The sequence below is a fragment of the Schistocerca piceifrons genome, chromosome 1 (genome assembly GCF_021461385.2).
Source record: "Schistocerca piceifrons isolate TAMUIC-IGC-003096 chromosome 1, iqSchPice1.1, whole genome shotgun sequence".
NCBI lineage: Eukaryota > Metazoa > Arthropoda > Insecta > Orthoptera > Acrididae > Schistocerca > Schistocerca piceifrons.
This window is the reverse complement of record NC_060138.1, coordinates 42,124,902-42,150,471: the sequence shown is the minus strand read 5'-3', so window position 1 is coordinate 42,150,471 and position 25,570 is coordinate 42,124,902. Positions and strand designations below refer to the sequence as shown.

At 36.9% G+C, this 25,570-nt stretch overlaps 1 protein-coding gene across 1 annotated transcript in view; it reads right to left on the bottom strand.

Annotated features, from left to right (window-relative positions):
* LOC124775752 overlaps nt 1–25,570 on the bottom strand; it is a 357,417-nt gene that overhangs the window by 33,758 nt on the left and 298,089 nt on the right. The window contains exons 14-16 of the mRNA XM_047250614.1: nt 14,513–14,547; nt 14,155–14,426; nt 7,573–7,724 (exon numbers count right to left, since the gene is read on the bottom strand). Coding sequence (XP_047106570.1) covers nt 7,573–7,724; nt 14,155–14,426; nt 14,513–14,547 — 459 coding nt within the window. The remainder of the gene's footprint in view (nt 1–7,572; nt 7,725–14,154; nt 14,427–14,512; nt 14,548–25,570) is intronic.

Sequence of the window (25,570 nt, the reverse complement as noted above, 5' to 3'; positions counted from 1 at the left end):
AGGAACAATTGACAAGAATGGGGGAAAGAAATACAGTAGCAGAAGAATGGATAGCTTTGATGGATGAAGTAGTGAAGGAAGCAGAGGATCAAGTAGGTAAAAAGACGAGGGCTAGTAGAAATCCTTGGGTAACAGAAGAAATATTGAATTTAATTGATGAAAGGAGAAAATATAAAAATGCAGTAAATGAAACAGGCAAAAAGGAATACAAAGGTCTCAAAAATGACATCGACACAAAGTGCAAAATGGCTAAACAGGGATGGTTAGATGACGAATGTAAGAATGTAGAGGCTTATCTCACTGGGGGCAAGATAGATACTGCCTACAGGAAAATTAAAGAGACCTTTGGAGAAAAGAGAACCACTTGTATGAATATCAAGAGCTCAGATGGAAACCCAGTTCTAAGCAAAGAAGGGAAAGCAGAAAGGTGGAAGGAGTATATAGAGGGTCTATACAAGGGCGATGTACTTGAGGGCTTTGGAAATGGAAGAGGATGTAGATGAAGATGAAATGGGAGATATGATACTGCGTGAAGAGTTTGACAGAGCACTGAAAGACCTGAGTCGAAATAAGGCCCCGGGAGTACACAACATTCCATTAGAACTACTGACAGCCTTGGGAGAGCCAGTCCTGACAAAACTCTACCATCTGGTGGGCAAAATGTATGAGACAGCAAAATACCCTCAGACTTCAAGAAGAATATAATAATTCCAATCCCAAAGAAAGCAGGTGTTGACAGATGTGAAAATTACCGAACTATCAGTTTAATAAGTCACGGCTGCAAAATACTAACGCAAATTTTTTACAGACGAATGGAAAAACTGGTAGTAGCCGACCTCGGGGAAGATCAGTTTGGATTCTGTAGAAATGTTGGAACACGTGAGGCAATACTGACCCTACGGCTTACCTTAGAAGCTAGATTAAGAAAAGGCAAACCTACATTTCTAGCATTTGTAGACTTAGAGAAAGCTTTTGACAATGTTGACTGGAATACTCTCTTTCAAATTCGTAAGGTGGCAGGGGTATAAAATACAGGGAGTGAAAGGCTATTTACAATTTGTACAGAAACCAGATGGCAATTATAAGGATCGAGGGACATGAAAGAGAAGCAGTGGTTGGGAAGGGAGTGAGACAGGGTTGTAGCCTCTCCCCAATGTTATTCGTTAGACAGGGTTGTAGCCTCTCCCCCAATGTTATTCAATCTGTATATTGAGCAAGCTGTAAAGGAAACAAAAGAAAAATTCGGAGTAGGTATTAAAATCCATGGAGAGGAAATAAAAACTTTGAGGTTCGCTGATGACATTGTAATTCTGTCAGAGACGGCAAAGGATTTGGAAGAGCAGTTGAACGGAATGGACAGTGTCTTGAAAGGAGGGTATAAGATGAACATCAACAAAAGCAAAACGAGGATAATGGAATGTAGTTGAATTAAGTCGGGTGATGCTGAGGGAATTAGATTAGGAAATGAGACACTTAAAGTAGTAAAGGAGTTTTGCTACTTGGGGAGCAAAATAACTGATGATGGTCAAAGTAGAGAGGATATAAAATGTGGACTGGCAATGGCAAGGAAAGCGTTTCTGAAGAAGAGAAATTTGTTAACATCCAGTATAGATTTAAGTGTCAGGGAGTCGTTTCTGAAAGTATTTTTATGGAGTGTGTCCACGTATGGAAGTGAAACATGGACGATAAATAGTTTGGACAAGAAGAGAACAGAAGCTTTCGAAATGTGGTGCTACAGAAGAATGCTGAAGATTAGATTGGTAGATCACATAACTAATGAGGAGGTATTGAGCAGAACTGGGGAGAAGAGGAGTTTGTGGCTCAACTTGACTAGAAGACGGGATTGGTTGTTAGGACATGTTCTGAGGCATCAAGGGATCACCAATTTATTATTGGAGGGCAGCATGGACGGTAAAAATCATAGAGGGAGACCAAGAGATGAATACACTAAACAGATTGAGAAGGATGTAGGCTGCAGTACGTACTGGGAGATGAAGCAGCTTGCACAGGATAGAGTAGCATGGAGAGCTGCATCAAACCAGTCTCTGGACTGAAGACCACAACATCACAATTCTCATCAAGGAAATTTGGTTTCGTTTCCATTGGGATCTTAGTATCCTTAGAATTTTGAAGTCCAAATCTAGAAAGACTACCGTATTTACTTGACTGTAAGATGAGGTTTTTTCCTGAATTTGTCATCCAAAAAATATGGGGTCATCTTATATTCACAGACTTAACTATTGCTGCTGATGAAAACGTTTTTACAGTGTTTAATAAATTAATATAGGGGTCATCTTACATTTACAAATGAAGCTTTGGCCATTGAGGTTTTGCACGAATTTATTTTGAAGGGTCGAGAAAGGTAGAGTATAGCAAACAATACTTTAGTTAGAATAGGCTAGAGATTTCGCAAGATGCAGATACACTTGACACAGTATCGATCAATCATGTGACATTTGAATTGTGGCACTGGTGCAATGGATGGATACGTGAGATACTATGAACCAGGCTTAAAAATTTAACCATTTGGTGAAACATAGGAGGAAATAGCATTAAATTCTATCAACTCACCAACATTTGTTGTATTTAAAAAGGTTTGAAATAAAATTTCTCATACAATTATGGACACCATATACATACATTTATGCTGCTTTTTAAGTAAAGGTAGCATTCAAAGTCAAAATTCTTGTCCTTCAAAACCCATTACATGATTCTGAACACACGTCAGTATAGAAACTAATGATTTATGAAGTGCATTGCAAATGAAAATTCGGTAGATGTTCACAAATTAGAATACTGGGGGGTGGGGGGGGGTGGGAGGGGGGGGGGGATGTAACCAGCTATTAACCAGCTTTAGATCAACATTCAAATGAAATGAGAAAGAAAATTAATCTTGAATTAAATGTCTGACAAATGAAACAAATCTCATTATACTGACTGCAGTTGTTATCACAAGGATAAATTACAGCAGAAAGACCACTGTGGAGACATTACCAACAGGCGGCATTAGGTCGCGGGACAAGCAATTTTCAATATTCATGATTGCAGTTTTTTATTTATGTATTATTGCTGTTGTTACATATGTCCTGAATTCTAAAAGATATAGATGTCTGTTTCTCACAGTTGCTCAGGCACAACACTATGGAAGGATTAAGGTGGAACAGTGACACGAGCTTAGCTGAGAACTATATTGAGTGCAGGGAGGTGAGTGGTTGGCCTCGCCGCTTGGTCCCCTTCCACAAATCAACCAATCAACTCATCAAATTGACTTTAAAATTGACCAAATACTCAACAATAGCATTTCTGCAGGAGATGCTAAAAGTGTAGACTGGGTCCAGTAGCCTACTTACATGTTTCATGCAGCAATGTTGTCGACACTCATTGTGAGTAAGATGGAAGTGATGTGGGGTGTGTCACCTGCTACATAATCAATGAGAGAGCAGACATTGTTAACATTCTCACGTCAGTGTAGAAGCATAGAAGCAACATCCTGAGAAGAAACATCCAAATTTGTGGCAATGAAAGTATAAGTTTCACATGATGACAATTATGATGATTAAAAAATGTGGTACCGCAGACAACAGGGTAAACAAAGGAGGCAGTGAAGAACAATTTTTTGTTTTGTTTTTTATTTCTCCTTCTATTATCAAAACACATACAACCAATAAATGGCATAAGTTTATTAGAAGTTTGTAATTTTGACTGGTGAGAGTATGTTAAGAAACAAATATTTCTGAAGGAACCTATTAAAAAAATGGGGTATCGTCTTACATTCAGAGTTGTATTATACTTGGGTAAATATGGTAACTGTTCCATCTTCGCCGTTCTCAAATTTCACTCCTAACATGTGACACCATGCCCAAGTGCTTAATTTCAAAGCAACTTTCTAAAAGAGTTTTTACCTTTTGCTCATCTTTCACTTTGCGCAAATGTGAGTACACCATTCACACATTCAGACAGAATAGCTTTCCCTTCCTTTGCACTTAGCTTGTACACACATGGGATATCACTTCGAATAAATCCAATGTGAGGAAAAGGAGAGAGAACTTTATTTCAGTCCATATACTGAGTTGTTTGACCTGCAAACCAAACTTTCTTGACCCTTCTTGATGAAATCTTCTGTCTGGAACTGCACTCTTCACATCAAACTGGCCAATATGCCAGTTTTTCCCAACACTGGCTGCTATCAACAGACACATCGTTTCAAAATTTGAAACGGCAGCATAACGCTCATTATAGTCTACACTGCCTACTTGACTAAATCCCTTCGCGAATAAACAAGCTTTAAAAATCTGCTTCTCACCCACTGTCTTCTTTCTAAATACCCACTTGTTCTTCCAGCATCTGCCACTTTGTTTCAGTACATATACTACACCAGATGACAACTCAACCAATTTCCAAGTATCGTGATTCTTCAAGGAGTTAATTTCTTCATTCATTGCAACTACCCATTCCACTGCCTCATCAGAATTAACTGCTTCATGATATGATAATGGTTCATCACTGCTCCTTCCTTGTGCTTTTTCAGCAAAAGCCTTCTTTCTGGAATGAAGTGTCATTATTGGCCTGCGTCTACTTTGTGCAGTTTCAGTATATTCCAAAAGTTACTGATTACCTTCAGTCTACTCCAAATTTTCCTCCTAATCTTAGTGTTGTGTCGGTAGCTGGGCCGACACCGTGAAGTAGAGATGGCTGAAAATGAACTCTAGACTAACGCTGTAGCCGATAGGGCACGCACGGCTAAAGCAGACGGGCGTGAAGTCTGGAACAGGATAAGTAATTAATGTTAGGAAGAAAAGTACGGAGCAGGTTTAATACTTAACTTTACTCATTCCTTGTTGTACATCGATCTTGACGATACACAGAAGACTTTAAGTACAATCACTGTATGGCTATTCTGTCTCTCGGCTAATGAGAGAGAAAGGCTTCGTACAACTGGGCGGTAGCTAGGTTCTCGTACAACTGGGCGGTAGCTAGGTTCTCGTACAACTGGGCGGTGACACCACACTTAGAAACCATAAAATTCCTCTTAGCATTAGAATCTTCTCTTTCACCTTCATATTTTGTTTCTTTTTTTCAGTTGAACATCTGCCATTCAAAAATTCCTTGAATATACACTCTTTGGATTCAACAACCTGTTTTGTATCTTGCATCCAGATCCTGTATCCACAGCTGTATAGAGAATATCCTAAAAGAATATATTTTACAGTCCTTGCAGACAATTTAGAATGATGTCTTTGATTGGGTACATAAATGAAAACTTGTACGCTTTCTACCTGTCCACAGTTCATACGGTGTTTTTGTGGCTCTTTTTAACTCAATTTCTTATGCGTGTTGCAGTGAGTATCAGCTCAGCTCAAGAACTCTTCCTAGCATCTGTGACCTTACCACATCCATTAAGATCTGTTGAGGCGTTCAGCTACACGGTTTTGCTGTGTTGTGTATGTCATTGTTCTTTCATGCCAAATTCCTTCAGATTCACAAAACTGTGACCATTTGTATGAACAGAATTCTATGCCACTGTCCATGCGAATTCCCTTCAAGTGTTTTATTGCTTCCCCCCCCCCCCCCCCCCCCCCCAACTTGAATCTTCCATTTCTCTAAGTCTTCAAATACTTCATCCTTATTTTTTAAGAAATACAGAAATATGTATCTGCTTGCATCATCCATCCACTATACTGATTAAATATCTATTCCCCCCAAAACTTGGAACATCAATACATCCCATGAGATCACTATGAACAAGTTCTCAAGTGGTTATTCATTCCTTCGAATCTTTTGATACAGTTTTCAGAAACGGTTTTCGAGTTGATTTACCCACCAAACAGCCATCAGATGGGTTTATTTCATTTCTTTTTCACAGTCTAATTCTAGGACTGCTTCCTTTCTTAGACTGCATGGTCAATGGCACGCACAAGTAGAGTATTGTCAGCTATGCATCCCTTAACCAAACCTTTGATGCTAATTATATTCTCCTTACTATATCTTCCTGCACGGTTTTTGTTTTTCTGCCATCAGATAAGCTTATGATCTCAACCAAAATATTTTTATCAACAGCTGAAAAATAATTTTCATTTGGAGTCATGTGATGAGTTGCCCCAGAATCCACCATCCAGCTATCAGCATTCAATGTAATTGTGTCACAGGCAGCTCTCATGCTAACATCACCTAGTTTCTTCTGTTCCTTTTGAAATTTACTATTTTCAGGATAGTTGTTGGATGTTTGACTGACTTTGTGACAGTTGTAACAAACAAAACTACCTTTTCATGTCGCTTATTTCTACATTTGTTTCTGTCCTTTTCCATAACTGGTGTTTTTTGGTACATATGATTACCAGTATTAGCTTTCAAGGACATTACAGAATGTTTATCTTCATTACATCTAGCATCTTCAGCAAGCAGACACCTCTTAACTGTAGCACAATTAAAATAATTATCTGGCAAACTGCACAAAGCTGTAACTACTACAACACATTCATCTCAAACTCCACACAGAATAGTCCATCTTCAATTTCATCACTTAACATTGGCTAGATCTGCTACAGTTTTGTTTATCAGCTGTAGATAATTTTCCATAGCTTCACAATTCTTCATTTTTAGTAAATATAACTTCCATATCAGTTGCACTGTTTGAAATCTGCTATCTCTTGGGGCATTTAATTTTTGATGTTCTTCCAACACTATTATCGTATTTGACAAATATCACATATGCATTTGATGGTCATTGCTTATAGAAAGTACAATTTTGGCTAGTGGCTTACCTTGAAGTCCTTTTTATCAGCAGCTCATGCATCTTCTCCAGATTGTGTCTCACAAGGCTCAATTACAGTCCACATATGAGTATGCAGTAAAATAATTTTCATCTGATATGACCTGGAAGATCAATTCACTCCACTTAGTTTCTCATTAGTGTGTCTGTTTCTGTCTTCTTTGTTTATTTCACCACTTGTTTTACTGTTGTTTTCTATCCCTTGAGATCATAAAAATAGCTCAACATCAATTAAAAATTTCCAAATGCATTGCACGAAAATAATCAGCCAGTATCGGCAAATATTTCATCTTCAACTTTAGATCAGCTAATTGACATTAACACAGTTTCCTATTTCCTTTGTTAGCATGACTGGGCTCATAACCATTATTGTAACGGAATAAAACTGTCATATCACACACATTACATTTATCAAAAGAAAAACTGCATGTGCTATCAAAGCAGTAACAGAGCAACACTAAAATGATGCGTTGAGTGTCTTTCCAAATAATGTCAAAGATAATCCAATCATTTCATAAAAATGGAATGAAAAGACAAAATAAAGGATATCTTCTCCACTTGTTTATCTCTTAACAAGCACTCATCAAAATATAATAATTTCCAGATTGTCGACAACAGCAGAGAGAAGAAAAATCACATAAGCCTATCAAAATATCATTCTAAAAATAAGCTGTTAGAATAAAAGTGTGTGATACTCTCGGCAAAATATTTGAGTTGCTGCTTCACTTACTGCTGTTTCTGGTATTAATAAAATTTTGTGTTCTTTTCTGTAAACCTTTAACATAAAATGATCAGGTACTCACCCAGTAAGCATTTGAAGGTAAATGCAGCTCTGAATTTTGTTGTTGAGTGTTGTGGACAAAGATCATAAACTGTAGCAGCTCTGTTTATTGACCTCTGCAAGACTTTAAGCCTTCTCCATATATTCATGGTTTCTTTCAACGGCTTACTAATTCTGGAGAAAAAAAAGTATATTTATAACAACTGCAGTGCCTAAAATGTATAATAATGAAGTTTATTCTCCATATATATTATATGTTGCATTTTGGCATTCAGTTTCTATTCATCTATTTTCTTTTTCATTTAATTGCAAAGTAATTCTTAGAAATGCTAGAAATTCAATAGCTCTCACAATTACTTCATTAATTATATATACCTGTCAGGAATGAAATTCATCTGAAACAGAAGACTCACAGAAACCAATCTAAAATTACCCTATGGCAAAATGTTAGAGTGTGTAAACAGAAAAACTAAAAGCATACAGTATGCAACAAAAGTTATATCATAAAATAATGAAGTAAATAAACAAGTGCCCAATGATTACACTAAAATCAGTTATTAAGAGAGATAAAGTTACTTGTACTCTTTCTGAAAGAAATGTTCATAATTTGTCTGTAGATTTGTATTCATTTATTTCATACAACCATGATTTCGGCTTTACTTTTATTTTCAAGTGCAATTTGAACTCTCAAAAAATGTCCAATCTGCCAAAATGACATGTCATCATCAAACTAACATTTATGTGGCCTCATAAACCATTCACCATATCAAAGAATATGAGTATGTATCAAAGACACATAATATGGCTGGAACTGTGCATAGCAAGTAAACATTAACCAACTGTAATGCGTATTTGACAGCCAATACATTGTTTGTCACTTGTACTCATTTTCTTCTATAAGAATGGCATATAAGATGAAATAAGTGTTATTATGAAGAAGATGTGTCATTTTGGCAGGTCGCCCATTTTTTGAGATTTCAATTTGCACTCGAGAATGACTATAAAACCAAACTCATGACTGTGTGAAATAAATGAATACAAATCCACAGTTAAAATGCAGAAATATCACTGAAAAAGTTCTACATGACTGTGGTCCCCCACAAAGGAAAAACCATTACTTGTACTCATTACAATGGTTCACATGAAACAACTGACAGCATGTGTAAAGAATTAACTCTGTGGGAGGAAGTAGAAACCCCTGCAACAAAGAATAACTTTCGCTTCAAAGAAGTTGATGTGGCCGTGTGCAACCATTTGTTCTCTCAGGTTCTCATGCAAACCACTATCTCACAGAACTGTCATGCAGATCTATTTCCCAAAATCCCAAGCTATTTATTACTTGGGATCAAATTCTTTCAGTTTCAACAACACAAAATACTAAAACTAAAGGTTTGCTCCATTTACATCTATGCTGCTGTTGTGGTCTTCAGTCCAAAGACAGGTTTGATTCTGATCTCCATGCTACTCTATCCTGTGAGAACCTCCTCATCTCCAAATAACTACTGCAGCCTACATCCTTGCTGTATTCATCTCTTAATTTCCCTCTAGAATCCCCCCTCCCACAAACACATGCATACGCAGTCTTCCTTCCAACTCTAATTTGGTGACCCCTCGCAGTGTTAGAATGTGTCCTATCAACTGATTCCTTTTTTTTAGTCAAGTTGTGCAACATATTTATTTTCTCCCCAGTTCTATTCAGTACATCCTCATTAGTTACAAGATCTAGCCATCTGATATTCAGCATTATTCTGTAACACCAAATTTCAAAGGCTTCTATTCTCTTCTTGTCTGAAATGCTTATCATCCATTTTTCACTTCCATATACAAGGCCACACTACAGAAAAATACCTTCAGAAAAAACTTCCTAACCCTTAAATCTATATTCAATGTTAACAAATTTCAAGATACTATCCATTCCATTGAACTGTTCTTCCATGTTCTCTGCTGTCTCTGACAGAATAACAATGTCATTGGCAAACCCCAAAGTTTTCATTTCTTCTCTCTGAACATTCTCGCTGTATTCATTTTTCTTTGGTTTCCTTTCACTCCCTTCTCAACCATTTCTTCCCTTCCATGCCCCTCGACTCCTGTAACTGCTGTCTGGTTCCTGTACAATATGTAAACATCTTTGCACTCCCTGTATTATATCCCTTCTACCTACAGAATTTCAAAGAGTGTATTCCAGTTAGCATTGTCAAAAGCCTTCTCTAAGTCTCAAGTGCTATAAATATAGGTTTGCGATTCATTACCCTATCTTCTAAGAGAACTCTTATGGTCAATATTTCCTCACATTTTCCTATATTTCTCCGAAATCCAAACTGATCTGCCTCAAGGTCAGCCTCTGCCAGTTTTTCCATTCTTCTGTAAATAATTTGTGTTAGTATTTTGCAATCATGACTTATTAAACTGATAGTTTGGTAATATTCACACCTTTCAGCACATGCTTTCCTTGGAATTAGAATTATTACATTCTCCATCAGCTTTCACACTAGGTGGAATATTTTTGTTATGGCTAATTCTCCCAAGTTCTGATAGAATTTCGTCTACCTTCAACTTAGGCCTGTCAGTGCTCTGTGAAATTCTTCTTGCAGTATCATATCTGCCATCTCATCTTCATCTACTTCTTCTTCCCTTTCTATATCACTGTCCTCCAAGTTCATTTTCCTTGTATTACCCATCTATATACTCCTTCCACTTTTCAGCTTTCCCTTCTTTGCTTGGTAGCGATTTTCCATCAGAGCTCTTGATATTCATGCAGTTGCTTCTCTTTTCTCATAAGATCTCTTTAATTTGCCTTTAGGCAGTATCTATCTCTCTCCCTTTTTTGCTTAGTATTGGTTTTCCATCTGAGCTCTTGATATTCATACAGCTGCTTTTCTTTTCTGGTAAGTTCTCTTTAATTTTCCTCTAAGTGGTATCTATCTTTCTCCAAGTGATATATACTTCTATATCCTTACATCTGTCCTCTAGCTGTTCCTGCTTAGCCATTTTGCACTTCCTGCTACATCTACACTTGTACATGAACTCTACAGCCCACTGTACAGTGTGTGAACATTGATGGAGGGAAAATTACTGTCCATATGTTCTAATATATCTTGTATTATTTCCAAATCCCTGCATGATATATATGATGGTGGCAGAAAAACTGTCACTCAGTCTTTCTACAATGCTGGTTGTCTAAATCTACCCATGGCATTTCACAAAACATCTTTCCAGTCATTTCTTTCATATATTTTTACGCTTCTTTATCTTCATCATTACACTATTGTATGAGCTATACTGACCTGTTATGATATTAATACTGCATCTCTCAATTCTTCCAATGTCTGCTGTCATATATGATAGAAATAGTCTAAAATTGCACACACTAGCAGATACATTGCACTTTATAAACCATTTCAAAAAAATTTCAGTTTTCCATTCATCACACTTATAGATTTTTCAAGTTTGTTACATTTAAATTTGCTAAATATTTGATTAATGTGACTTGCTACAGATATTCACCTCTAATCTTGTATCAGGTATAGCTGGGTTCTTTATTTTTTGTTATGGACATTATCTAGAATTTGTCCAAATGTAAATAGAATTACTATTCATTACACTAAGTTGTCCAAATCTTTCTGCATCTCCTTATAATCATCCAACAACAAGTTTCCTGTATACAACAACATTTTCAGCAAATAAATTGGTAGTATTACCAGCCCTATATTGTAAGTTGTTTTTGCACATTGAAAACGTTACAAGCCCCATTATATTTTCCTGGAGCAAGCTCAACATTAGTTCTGTTTCATCTACAGTACACCCACATACATACCTGACAAGCCACAGTATGAAGCATGGTGGGTGGTAACCTGTACCACCAATAGTAATTTCATTTTCTGTTCCACTTGCAAACAGAAAGGGGGAAAAACAAGTGTCTATACGCCTCCATATGAGCCCTAATCTCTCTAATCTTATTCTCATGGTTCTTACATGAAATGTACGTTACCGGCAGTAGATACATTCTGCAGTTAGCCTCAAATGCTGGTTCTCTAAATTTTCTCAATAGCGCTCCTTGAAAAGAATGTTGCCTTCCCTGCAGTAATTCCCATTTGAGTCCTCGAAGCATCTCCATAATACTTGTGTGTTGTTCGAATGTGCTGGTAATAAATCTAGCAGCCCGCCTCTGAATTGCTTCAATGTGTTCCTCTAAGCAACCTGGTGTGGATCCCAAACACTTGAACAGTACTCAACGGAGGGTCACAGTAGTGTCCCATATGCATTTACAATATTTACAGATCACAAGTAGCTTATCTATACCTTCAGACAGTGCAACAGCTATTGTTCACTGTGGCAATACAAACACCTGGAACTTATCGCTCAATTCAGTGCTGCTATATGCCATATTTTTTGTATAAACAATGTGGTCACTGACTGTCTGTCACAGGTTAACAGTGCAATAAATTTTACTGATTTTGTTCAGCATGCCAAGGGACAGGAATCTGATGATGAGGAACTCCATAAGCTACTGCACGGTGTATCCTCCAGCCTTCACTTACAACTTGTTGACATTTTTGGTTCACACATAAAATTACATTGTGACATCCAGTGGAAGATCTCATTTGTTTGTGCCACCTGCTTTCTGCAGACATGCTTTCAACGGCCTGCCCAACCTATGTCATCCTGGCATTAAGGCCTCAACCCACTTAGGACCAAAATGTTTTGTCTGGCCTGGTTTGTAGAATTGTCGTGAATGGGCTCTTGCGTGTCTTAAATATTGACTCAATCAAATAGCCCATCATGTGCATGTGCACACTGGTAAATTACCAGACAGGACAATGCACTTTGTGCATATGCACATTGATGTTGGGGGTTCAGTTCCTCCTTCTAATGGTCGAACTTATCTATTGACGGCCACTGATCAGTTTAGTCACTGATTAACAACACATTGGTGAAGATGTTACACTTTGCCTTCATTTCAAACTGGATTTCTTGCTTCAGACGTCTGCTGCAGATTACAATGGACCAAGGCTGACAATTCGAGTCTGTGTTATTTAAACAACTCAGCAAATTCTGTGGTGCTCTCCATCATCAAACAACCAGTTGCCGCCCAGTGAGCAACACATTGGTTGAACGATGGCACTGTTCTTTAAAGGAGGCATTAATGTATTATGCCACCAGTAGAAGAACAGCATCATGTATGGTCTTTTTTGACCTTTGTTCTGTTTGTAATGCTTACATAAGGGACCTAGAGTCATTGTCAGCGGAGCTCTTATATAGTGAACTACATCAACTGTCCAGCGAATTCATCAATTTGAGGACTGTACAGCTACCGAACTATGGCCCATCAGAATTCATTTGTCACCTGAGGAATCAGGCTGTATGCATCCACCCACATCAAGCCTCCAGACATAGAATGGCATCTGCTTTCTTGCCTCATGACCTGCAGACAGGCACACATGTTCTGTTGAGTACAGACGATGTCAAACCATATCTACAAATTCAGTACAGAGGTACACAGTGAGTGATTGAAAGAGGAGAATGAACACTGGATAAAGTACTAAATGGTAAAACTAGTACAGTCTCAATCGAAAGGGTGAAATCAGCATACTTATTTCCAGAAATGCTACCTACATTTTTGCATTGAAACCAACCTCAGCCTCAAATGCAAGAACCGCTATCCAAAAAAAGCTGCCAATCTGTCTGAATAATACACTCTGGATGCAACATTCATTTTCTGGCAAGATATCTGGATGATGCTCCTCTTCTCCCTAGGGGGCTGATGAAGTGTATAAAGACAGTTGCCTGCTGTGTTATGTAGCTGTCAGTGAGTTCACAGGCCAGCTGCTGGAGCCACTCTTGATTCACATTAGTGGTTGTCTTGCTCAGCAGCACTTTGTGGAAGAGACAGTGAGAACTTTTCACTTAGTAGAGACACAGCTTTCCTAACATTAATGTACTGCAATATACAAATCTCCAAGTCTTGCTTATCTGTAAATAAATGTAGGTTAATGAATGCCAATAATTTGTGTGCCATCACAGCTGATTTACCAGAACAAGCGCACAGAAAGTAGTTTGGACAGATACTGACATAGCTGCTCTGACTACTTTTTCACTTGAAAATAGTAATAAACATAAAAAATTAACAAAAAATAATTTGGGCACTAATGTGTTAACTAAAAACGAAGCATTCTTTTCCCTTCCCTACTATTGCTTCCCAGTCCCTCATAAATTTTGGAGTTTTGGATCTTTTTGTGCATTATTAATTATTGAAGTTCTTCACAGATCTTCTCAATTTCATCATCACTAACTACAACAAGCAGAAACATGCAATGTATGCTACCAACACATCTTAATTTTTAAAAATCATATGTTTATAAACTTTAAGGACCAAGATTAAAAACTTAGAGCCATTAAATTTCCAATATAATTCTGTTTGGCAGTCTAAATATTTAATAATAAACAACGCTGCAGATGAGGACAGTGTATTTCTGACAATTTAAATAATATGGTGATGTGGGAAATGCTTTCAATCACTTTTGGTCAATATATCCATCCACTATGTTCATACAAACAAATTACACAAAGCCTTTATTATTTAATGAATGTTCAGTATTGCACTTACTTCTCAGCATCTGTTGGCACCTCCATCCTGTCTGACTCTGAATCACACACAGCTGATTCTATTATTTCTGTACTAATCACATTTGTCACAGAAGATTCAACTACTGGAAGCTGCATCATTTCTACATCCCCATGTTCTGCTTCTCTTTGTTGTGCTATTTCTGGTACCACTTTTTCCAGATTGCTATCCCTCTTTTCTTTGCCTACACTAGCATCAGAAATATCAATCTCAGGTATTTCTGTGAGAGGTGCTACGTTGATAACACTGTCTGCCTGCAAAAGTCGGGGATAAAACAGTTATCAGTAACATACAACACACTATCTGATTAATGTATAGAGAAATGTTCATTCATACTCACTTTTGTTGGAACTTCCAGTTCTTCAAAATGTGTCTCTGAAAAATAAGAGGTAATTCAATAAAAGTTTTATTTTAGGTTCATATTGCTCCCTATTATCTTTCAAATTATTTTAAAAACAATTCAGTATAAAAACAAAGAGATTAACAATCAACAAACTGCACTACTCCTCTCAATGTTGACTTTCACCTTGAACAACTCCATATCCAAATAATGTCACTGAGAATTAAAAATATTGTTACTAGAGTAGTTATCATCCATTCCATTTCAAAGAATATCTTAGTTATCACCCACTCTATGATAATGATTCTCTCCCTTACAGCTTTCAACAGATTTGATTTGATTTTTATTTATTGTTGTGCATAATGACTGTGCATGTAATAAAGGACACATCAAGAATATAAACACAACATTGCATATTTTGTAAAAGAAAATAACAATTTTAAGTAGTCTTTCTAATACTAGTGACTACACAGAACATTATTTACCAATAGCAGTTAGTAGGTAATAATTAGCACTGTAAAATCCCTTTCCCACCAGATAGTCTTTTAGTCTCTGAAAAGCTACTGTCCCAACACTATCTTGTAGAGTTTCGGGTAGACTTCTTTGAAATTTGGTACTGGTACGCGAGTACTGAGATCAGTTTCAAAAGTTTACTGTGGCGATGAATGCTTCTTAACTGGATTTTCCTCCATGTGTTGTTAATGTGGACACATGCATTTTTGAACTGTCCCCCCCCCCCCCCCCCCCCCCCAAAAAAAAAAAACAAACATGAATACAATTGTTGTTTATTGAATATTTGAGTTTCCCCACACTGGTACTTCAAACTGCTGATATGGTTCAAAAATTCCATGGCATACTGTGCACAGAAGCTGTTTGTCTGCATATTGTGACTAGTCCTTCATAATGAATATGACAGATCTTAGATTTTTTACAGACAATGCTATTTCCATTTCAGCTCATTATGAACAACAATACGCCATTTGCTCTAGCCCTTAATGCACCTTTACACCTATATGCTCAGACGTTTCTTTGTTTCTGAGTAATGTATATATAGCTTAGCTTTTTCAGTTTTATAACCAGTTCAGTTTTCCGTAAGCCGTTGTGCTGTGACTTTCAAAACAATACTCTTTTGTCTTACACTATTCAACATATTTTTCTTCAGTACTGGCATGTCATATGCATGCTACAAAATCTTCTTTTTCTCTTCCACACCCGAACAACTTACAAACAAATTAAACATCTCAAGGCTCATTATCAAATTCTGTTTTTGATCATTTCAGTTTTTAACTGATATGCATTCTCTACAGACACACATCATTTCCTGCTGCATAAGTATTCTTGCATGTAGTCCTCCGCTTGCCAACAAATGTCAAAGTTTCCAGCTTCTACATGTAATTTTCTGTGAGCAATGGTGTCAAATATGTTCTATCAGGTTTCCTCGTGTGATGTTCACAGGATATCGGTGCAGGCTCTGAAAAATGAAAGATCATCTGGGATGTGGTGGATGTTGGGAGTGAAACTCAGCTATAAACAGCAGCATTAAGACTAACAATAGCTCACAGACCAGTTGGAGTCCAGCCAGCGAGTACGTAACAACACAACTCATAGAACCTTGAGACAACAACTGGGTCACTCATGAAATATTCAGCATAAAACAGACACAACAACTAGGCTGAACATCTGGAAGCACACCATTAATGTTACTAAATGCTTTGGAAAGATCCAAAAACGTTATGGATCCCACTTACTTTCACACAGTGTTTGTAACTGCTGATTCAGTACATTTATCTTTTCTGAAACCCTGTTGTAATAGTACAGGAACATAGTGCTTTCCCAAATAAGCAACTAATCTATTACACACAAACATATCCATAAGTTTTTAGAAGCCTGATACCAGTGAAACTGGTCTGCAGTTATGTAGATGTCATCCTCAATCACTTTCTTGTACACTGTTCTTCTATCATGTGTACTTATCTAGGATATTCCAAGAGATAATTCAAGACATAACAGTGCCTAGTGTGGTGAAATCTGGAGCAGGAACTAAACATGTTGCAGACACTGACTATCAAACAGAAATAACATGGAAAAATAAATTTATTGTTTGTATAGTGGCTTCAAATGATGTACCAAACAATGAAGCAGAGGTTTGCGAGAAAAATCTGCAAAATTTTTTAGAAAGGAATAAGCCTGGAAATAAAGTAGCTGCCACAGTACTTCACAGGCATGAACAAATTTAATTTACAGTTCATGTTTAAATAAAGAAATTCAGAAGACAAATATTGAAGAAACTGTATTTAGAAGATGCTAATTGCGATGTAGTGGATGCAAGTAAACTGCTTCATAACCTGCACACCAAGCATGGAATGAACTTAGACTATGAAGGGAAAAGGTTTGTGGGTGGTCATGTCAATGAAATAATCAAAAACACATGAACTAAATAAAATTATTTATCAGTTCCCCTGTTGCTCTTCTGGTTACTGTGAGGAAAGTAAAATGAACAAAAACAAAATGCAGTACTACAGGGAATCTGAATTTAATTTAAAGGTATGTGATGCTATAAACATGACACCTAACTACCATGTCACGAATAAATCTGACCTAAACATTTATCATCACAATGTACTATTCCTGAGTAATAAGATCAATGAAATTAACATACACATGGTGAGGTAACAATTTAAATAAAGGAAAATACAGATTTTATTACTTCTACTGACTTAGCCAGAGTGAACAAAGAAAAGAACTATGAAATTGCAGCTATAAAATTAGCGACTCCAAGATGGTTATTGCTACAGTTTACTGATGACCATTTGGAAATTCTGCACTTTTCTTACGTAAATTGTAGTCATTGGTGAACAAAGTAAATAAAATGGATCATGATTTGTTAATCTATCGTTACTTCAGCATCGTCTTTCTTATAAAAAGTAGAAACACTGAGACCCTTTTGAACCTTGCGGCATACTATAGTTTAATGCTGGAGCAAATGCTATTACCTGAGTAACAGACACTTATGAAACTGCTTTAGATCAGTTCCTGTTCACGATGAGTTTACACAATACTTCACAAAAAAATGCAATGCAAGCTTTAGTGACCATCTTGCTCAGATACTAAGCTTGAAAATAAATGGCACTATTGGTAACAATATGTCTTTAAGAACCATAAGTAGAAGCTATAGTCTGGATAACATACACTACTGAAAAAAGGTCACAGGTTTACAAAAATTAATAATGTAAATTAAAAATTCAACACCTTCATGGATGCACAAATCCAGGGATCGGCAACCTTTGGTGACCCATGGACTTGATTCGCATACTTACGGTCATGGGCCACTTCACCACGTGATGTGACGTGACAGCTGTGCTCCCAGCGAATAAAGTCAAATCTATAGTATCCATTTGAGGAGAAATATACTGATATGAATGGCACCCCTTTCCCACCACGTAACATCACAAAATTATTCCTCAAAACACATGTTTTGAGAGTACATTCATTTTATGCTCACTCCATCTTCATAAGTTCATATTTATTAATGCATTGTGAACATTTTATTGTACTTACTATATTTTACAATAGCTGTCTTAAGAACTTCCAATTTAAAGTCAGCAACACCATTCGCAAAGCAACAACTTGTAAATAAATACACTGAAGAGCCAAAGAAACTGATACACCTGTCTAATATCATGTGGAGCCCCCATGAGCAAGTAAAAGTGTCGCAAAACGATGTGGCAAGGACTCAACTAAAGTCTGAAGTAGTGCTGGAGGGAACCGACACCATGAATCCTGCAGGGCTGTCCATAAATCCGTAAGAGTATGAGGGAGTGGAGATCTCTTCTGGATAGCACATTACAAGGCATCCCAGATATGTTCAATAATGTTCATGTCTGGGGGGTTTTGTGGGCAGCAGAAGTGTTTAAAATCAGAGCAGTGTTCCTGGAGCCACTCTGTACCAATTCTGAACATGTGAGGTGTCGCATTGTCCTGCTGGAATTGCCCAAGTCTGTCGGAATGTGCAATGGACATGAATGGATGCAGGTGATCAGACAGGACGCTTACGTACGTGTCACCTGTCAGTGTCGTATCTAGATGTATTAGGGGTCCTATATCACTCCAACTGCACATGCCCCACACCATTACAGAGCCTCCACCTGCTTGAACAGTCCTCTGCTGACATGCAGGGTCCATGGATTCATGAGGTTGTCTCCATACCCTTACACATCCATCTGCTCAATACAATTTGAAACGAGACTCGTCTGACAAGGCAACATGTTTCCAGTCATCAACAGTCCATGTCAGTGTTGACAGGCCCAGGCGAGGCATAGAGCTTTGTGTCATGCAGTCATCAAGGGTACATGAGTGGGCCTTTGGCTCCAAAACCCCATACCAACAGTGTTTCATTGAATGGTTTGCAAGCTGACACTTGTTGATGGCCCAGCATTGAAATCTGCACCAGTTTGCAGAAGGGTTGCAGTTCCTATTGTTGAATGATTCTCTTCAGTCGTCATTGGTCCCATTCTGGCAGCATCTTTTTCCAGCCACAGCGATGCTGGAGATTTCATGTTTTACCAACTTCCTGATATTGACAGTACTCTCATGAAATGGTTGAACGGGAAAATCCCTGCTTCATCACTATGTTGGAGATGCTGCGTCGCATCATTTGTGCGCCGAATATAACACCATGTTCAAACTTACCTGAATGTTGGTAACCTGCCATCGTAGCTTGTTTCTTATATAGGCACTGCCGACTGCAGCGCCATATTCTGCCTGTTTACATACCTCTGTATTTGAATATGCATGCCTATACCAATTTCTTTGGAGCTTCGGTGTATAAACACATGAAGACAGGTTGACAGGCATCTTGAAATATCAACATGGAAAACTGAACGCCTATCAAAGCAACTGGATGCAGCTAATTCATTATAAATTAACAGTTTCAACAGTTGCAGTGTTCTAATATGTCCCTGATGGACAATCATTATTTACTAATGATGATACAAGAAAGAACAGAAAAACAAAATTTGGCAATAAGATAGGCAATTCTAGTTGATAAACAATTAGGACCAACTTTGTGAACTTCTCCAGCGGGTCAAACTGAAGCCAATCACATGCCTGATTTGGCCCGCAGGTTGCCTGTTTCAGACCCCTGCACTAACCAATTTGTTTCAAAACTTGATATATGCAAAAAATCTAAACTCGATGTATGCAAAAAAAATCTCAAAATTGAGTTAGGTGTGGTAATGGTATAATGTTGACCTTTCACATCAACCCCCGAACCAAGTTTTCACAAAAGTCGACTATTACCTGTATATGGACACTCCAAATAACAAGGTTTTAGCAAAACACAATATATGCATTCTTACAGTTATAGCAAAAACGGACAAATGCAATATAATTACTCTCTCGTTTCTCGGCTCTCTTTCTGCAGCAAGCAGTTAACAATAATGGCGTATATATACTGTTTGCCTTAATTGATGTGATTCATTGTTATAACAATATTTACTGGCTGGAATAGTGTTGCAACCAGACTTCATTGTCATTGGAACACCTGCAGCTTAGAAAAGTTTTCACTTGATGTTCAAGTGTACAGCTAAAAAGAAGTATTGCAAGCAGAAGCAGTGTGGATGGTGATTCTTGTGATTCTGAAAATGACATACACGTCTAAGAATCTTCTGATGGGAGAAAATCCCAATTCAAGAAGAGATTACATAAATCTGAAATGGAAAGAAAAAAGTGTAAAAAGAAACCTGTAACTATTGCCTTTCAGAATAATATGAAAAACATAAATGCAGAGAGAGCCACTATGAAAGGGGAAAGTGTACAAGAGATTATCTGCCTTCAGATTTCACAGTCAATAAAATCTTCACTAGATTCTGTGAAGAAAGAAAAATTTTGGACTGAAACAATGTTCCTTATCAAAATACAAGCATATACAAGGGTGGTTTAAAAAGTTTTCGGGATCATCACGAGAGAGGTCAGCGCTAGCGCAATGAGCTGTTCACGTGATATTCATTGGATGGTTGCCTGTAAACATGTGGAACGCCAGTGCTCTACAAAGAGAGATGTGGTGGTGATGTTGCTTTGTTGTTTTCCCCGCGTAGATGGAAAATAAATCAAGAGCAGTGATTAAGTACTTCGCAAAGAAAGGTATGAAAGCAAAGAACACCCATGCTGATATCTGGAATATACTGAGGGACTCCGCTTCTTCATATTCAACTGTTGCCAAGTGGACAAATTAATTTACATTTGCTCGGGAGAGCTTAGATGATGATCCGCACAGTGGTCGGCCAAGATGTGTCACTACTCCAAAACTCATTGAAAAGTGCACAAAATGGTCATGAAGGACCACTGATTGAAAGTGCATGAAATTACTCACACTTGCTAGATGTCATCTGAAAGAGTATATCACATTTTAACTGAAGAATTAGAAATGAAAAAATTATCTGTAAGGTGGGTGCGACTCTTGACGCTGGATCCAAAATGCTTGAGAATGGACATATCGGAACAATGTTTGGCCCAGTTTAGGAGAAACGAACAAGATTTTTTCCACCGGTTTGTGACCATATATGAAACTTGGGTGTACTACTATACCCCATAGACAAAACAACAGTCAAAGCAGCGGAAACATGCTGATTCTCCACCACAAAAGAAAGCAAAGACAATTCCTTTGGTGGGAAAGGTCATGGCATCAGTGTTCTGGGATGCGAAGGGGATTCTGTTTATAGATTATCTCCTCACTGGGGAGACAATTACTGGAGAATACTATGCTAACCTCCTGGATAAATTGTAACACGAGATATGCAAAAACAGGCCAGGATTAGCAAGGAAGGAAGTCATCTTCCATCAAGACAATGCGCACCCACATACAAGCCATCACCACCGAAAAATTACATGAACAAAGGTATGAATTGTTGCCACACTCGCCTTATTCACCTGATATGGCCCTGTCAGACTTCCATCTCTTCCCAAAACTGAAAATTTTTCTTGGTGGTCAAAGATTCACTTCAAACGAAGGATTGATAGCCAGAGTTGACAACTATTTTGTAGTCCTGGAGGAAACTCATTTTCAAGAGGGGATCAAGACACTGGGACATCTTTGGACCAAGTGCATTAATCTACGAGGAGACTACATTGAAAAATAAAAAAAAGTTTCAGTGATGTAGGTACTTTTTTTTCTATTTCATACTGAGAACTTTTCAAACCACCCTTGTATTTCACAAACATTTCAATCTATCATTCAAAACACCACATTCTAATACCTACTCCACTTGTAAGGTTGGTTTAATGGAAATAAAAGCTGAAACATGTCTGCAGAAGAAGAATTAACTACGAACTAGGCACAGATTATGTAAAATCGTGCAAAGCAGATAATCCTACTGCTATTAAGATTTGCTTTGACATGCAACAAAACAAGCCTATTCCAAAACTATCAATCAGTGAGGGTTTCTATGTTAAACAAGTATGGTCATACAATATGTGAACATTGTTTTCTACACCCAGTTGGAGACAGAATCTTCAAGAGGATCCAATTAATTGCTTCAGATTTGCTGGGCTTTCTTTCTGAGTTAGATAAAAAACAGACAATGGAACCAATACTATTCTCAGATTCTTGAAGCAGCCAAAATAAAAACAGTTACATAATGGCGATGCCTACAGCATTCTTGGAAAACAGCATACAATTTAATAATATTCATCTCTTCTTCCCTGTTTGTGGCCAGAACTACATGCCTCCAGACTGATCGTTTGGTAGAAATGAGAAGTTTTATAGAGAAAAAGAAAGCATCTTGTCTTCTAAAGAATATTATATTTTATAAGAGCATGGTACTCTCAAAGTTCTAAAAAACTAAAAGACAGTGTCAGTACGTGATACATACTCCAGATATCCAGTACAAGTTGATATCCTGAGATGAAAGAAGCAGTTCCATCCATCAATACTAACATCCACCCTTTTACCAAAACAAAATATGGTGAGCAAAGGAAAGAGGAAAAATGTTTCTGCCTTGCTAAAGTATTTTGAAATTCCAGAGGATACAAATTTTGAAATTCCAGAGGATACAAAGGAGTTTTACAAAGATGTCCTAGATGAATAAAGTATAGATGTAAGAGGGAAAACTTGACAACAACAATGTGATTGGAACATGCATTAATTTTTGTGTTATTCATGTCATACTTCATGTAGTAGTGATAAGCTAAACAATTATGTTAAAATAATTATCATTTCTGTTATTGTATTAGGCAACTGTGATTCTATCATTATTCTTTGTACTCTCAATAAAGTCAAAAACTATAAGCAAAAATATGTGTTTTGCAATAAGGCAGGCATATAATAAATATTGCAGCAAATAAAAATATTAGTTTGGAGAAAAAACACACAGAATTAAAGGAAGGAATGTAGCTGATACCAATAATAATTATAAGCATTCACAGACTTTAGAAAAAACTGGAAAAACCACACCTTAATATAATGTTATAAAAACTGAATTTTAGTATATTTCATAACACTTTATTAATGTCTGTAAGATCTAGTAGTTCTGTAAAAATTCAAATGCTTGAATATATCTGTGTAGGTGAAAGTAGAAAAACTCATTTTAAGAAAAACTGTATCAGTTGCATATCGAGTTTTGAAAAAATGCTCCTCAATTGCATTTTCACTTTAAACCATTATCACAAGAGGCAATTCTAGAATAAACAATTACATCACATGAGGACTAAGAGTCAAGGCCAGATGAAGAGCTTGCTTCATAAACTGGATAATTTTTCAACTGAATTACACATATACTATACAAAATATTGCAAAATACTAAGAAAATTAGCAACAAGAGCAAAAATAATATGTAATGATGAGTTCATTTATTATTCAGCAAATAAATCGAAGGCCATGTGGAGTGTTATTAAAAAAGAACAGAGCAGAATGTACAAATATAACACTTTCACATGAAAATAAAAAAGTAACAAACCTCTTAAAAGTAGCCAATACATTTTAACAACATTTTTGCAGGTGTTGCTAATAGCACACACAAAAAAATCAAACAAAAATAAGAATACCCAATTCAGTGAATAATAAATCAGCTCATGCAGAAGGTCAAAGTATATCAGGTCTGTCTCACAAGATGAAGTAGCAAAAGCAATAAAATGACTAAAAAATTCTAACTCTGCTGGCACCGATGTTGTCCTTGCCACAATCTTAAAGGTGAGTGCACTCACACACTCACACGACTGTTCACTGTATTGAAAACATCTAAGGGTTATTTCAGAATATAGAAAAGGTGAGATATATAATGTAAAATATATTAGAAACAGTTATCGATGACTAACTTATGTATGGAACTTGTAAATAAAAACAATGTCATATGTAATGAACAACATGGATTAGGAAATAACAGTTCAACAACAATTGCCATTTATGAGTTCATCAATTGCATACTAAGCCTGACAGTCTATCAACAGGAGTCTTTACTGACCTGTCTAAGGCTTTTGGGATGGTGGATCATAAGATTCTGCTGTCAAAGCTTGAAAAATGTGGTATTTCACATTCATCCAACAAGTGGACTACTCTTCCTGAGCAATTGTAAGCAAGCAATGTGCATCAAGCACCCTAATGTCAGCCTAAAAACTATTTCTGAACATGTGTCAGACTATAAACTAATTAAATGTGGTCTACCCCAAGAACCAGGTATGGGATCCCTTCTGTTGCTTTTGTACATTAATGACCTCAGCTTAGATGTGGTTACTCATAAACGATCATTTTTTTTCAAATGACACCACAGTTCTATTAAAAGGGGCAAATAAGGAAGAATTACAGCCATCAGAAAACACTGTCACAAAACAACTTAGCAATGGGGCACAGATTAATACAGTTTGTAACAGATAGTAAAGAGCTATCATACTAAAACTTCATAATGCTCCAAACAAGGATATGTACATCCCATTTGTCTCTATCAACAATGAACCAGTTGGTAACAGCATAGAAAACAAATTCTTATGACTATGGTTGCAAAGCAATGTAAAATAGAATAAACATACTGAATACCTTAACGCAAAACTGAGCAAGACATACTACCTTGTTGCTCACTAAAGTCCTGCTGCAGTGAGAAAAGAATAATGTTCGCATATCATAATTACTTTCATTTTTGCATTAAATGTGGGGCATATTCTGGGGAAACTCAAAAGCAGCTGTCAGTATTTTCAAACTGCAAAAAAGAGCCACTAGAATCGCATTTAGATACAGAACTTGACTCTTATGTAAACCTCTATTTGGTATCTCTGGTAGTCCCCTTTTGCGACATATCTACAATATGGAAACCCTTATATTCTTTAAAATACATGTAATGTTAAGGACAGCACACTGTAAAAAATTGTAATATTCATGATTACTGCTATAAAAAACAAAAACTTACATATGACCAACATCAACACATCCCTGTACCAAAACAGATCCATCCATATGGGAGTTAACCTTTGTAACAAACTTCCCGGAAACATAAACACAATTACTAAGGTCAAAACCACTTGATAATCTTGAAAGTCATATTTATTGCGTCATTACTTTTACTCCAGTCAATAATGTTTAAATTTATGAAGTGTACTATATAAACAGTACTTAATATTTATTGTAATCTTAAATAAGTATTATAATTAAATGTTTCCCTGAGACATTTAAGTCTCTCCTTTATCTGAGATAATGATTGAAGCAGAAGAAATGGATTAAAATTTGTGCTGCAGTGGAACTCCAATCCAGGTCTTCTTGCTTCCTAAGTAGAAATACTATCCATTACACCACCACAGCACTATTATTAACATTGCTACATGAACTTCCTAAGTTGAGTTCCCTCTCCAACACAAACTTCAATTCAAATATTCTGCTTATTTTCCCTTACATTTAATTATAAGATCACCTTTGGTATAGGACTTTCCCAATATGTCCAATGCTGGGGCGCTATTCCAATGCTGGAGAGCCCTGGCAGTAGTGACACGTTTCATTATAAGATCTATAAGATCCCCTACGGTACAGCACTTTCCCATTACGTCCAACAGTGGGGTGCTATTCCAATGCCGGAGAGCCCA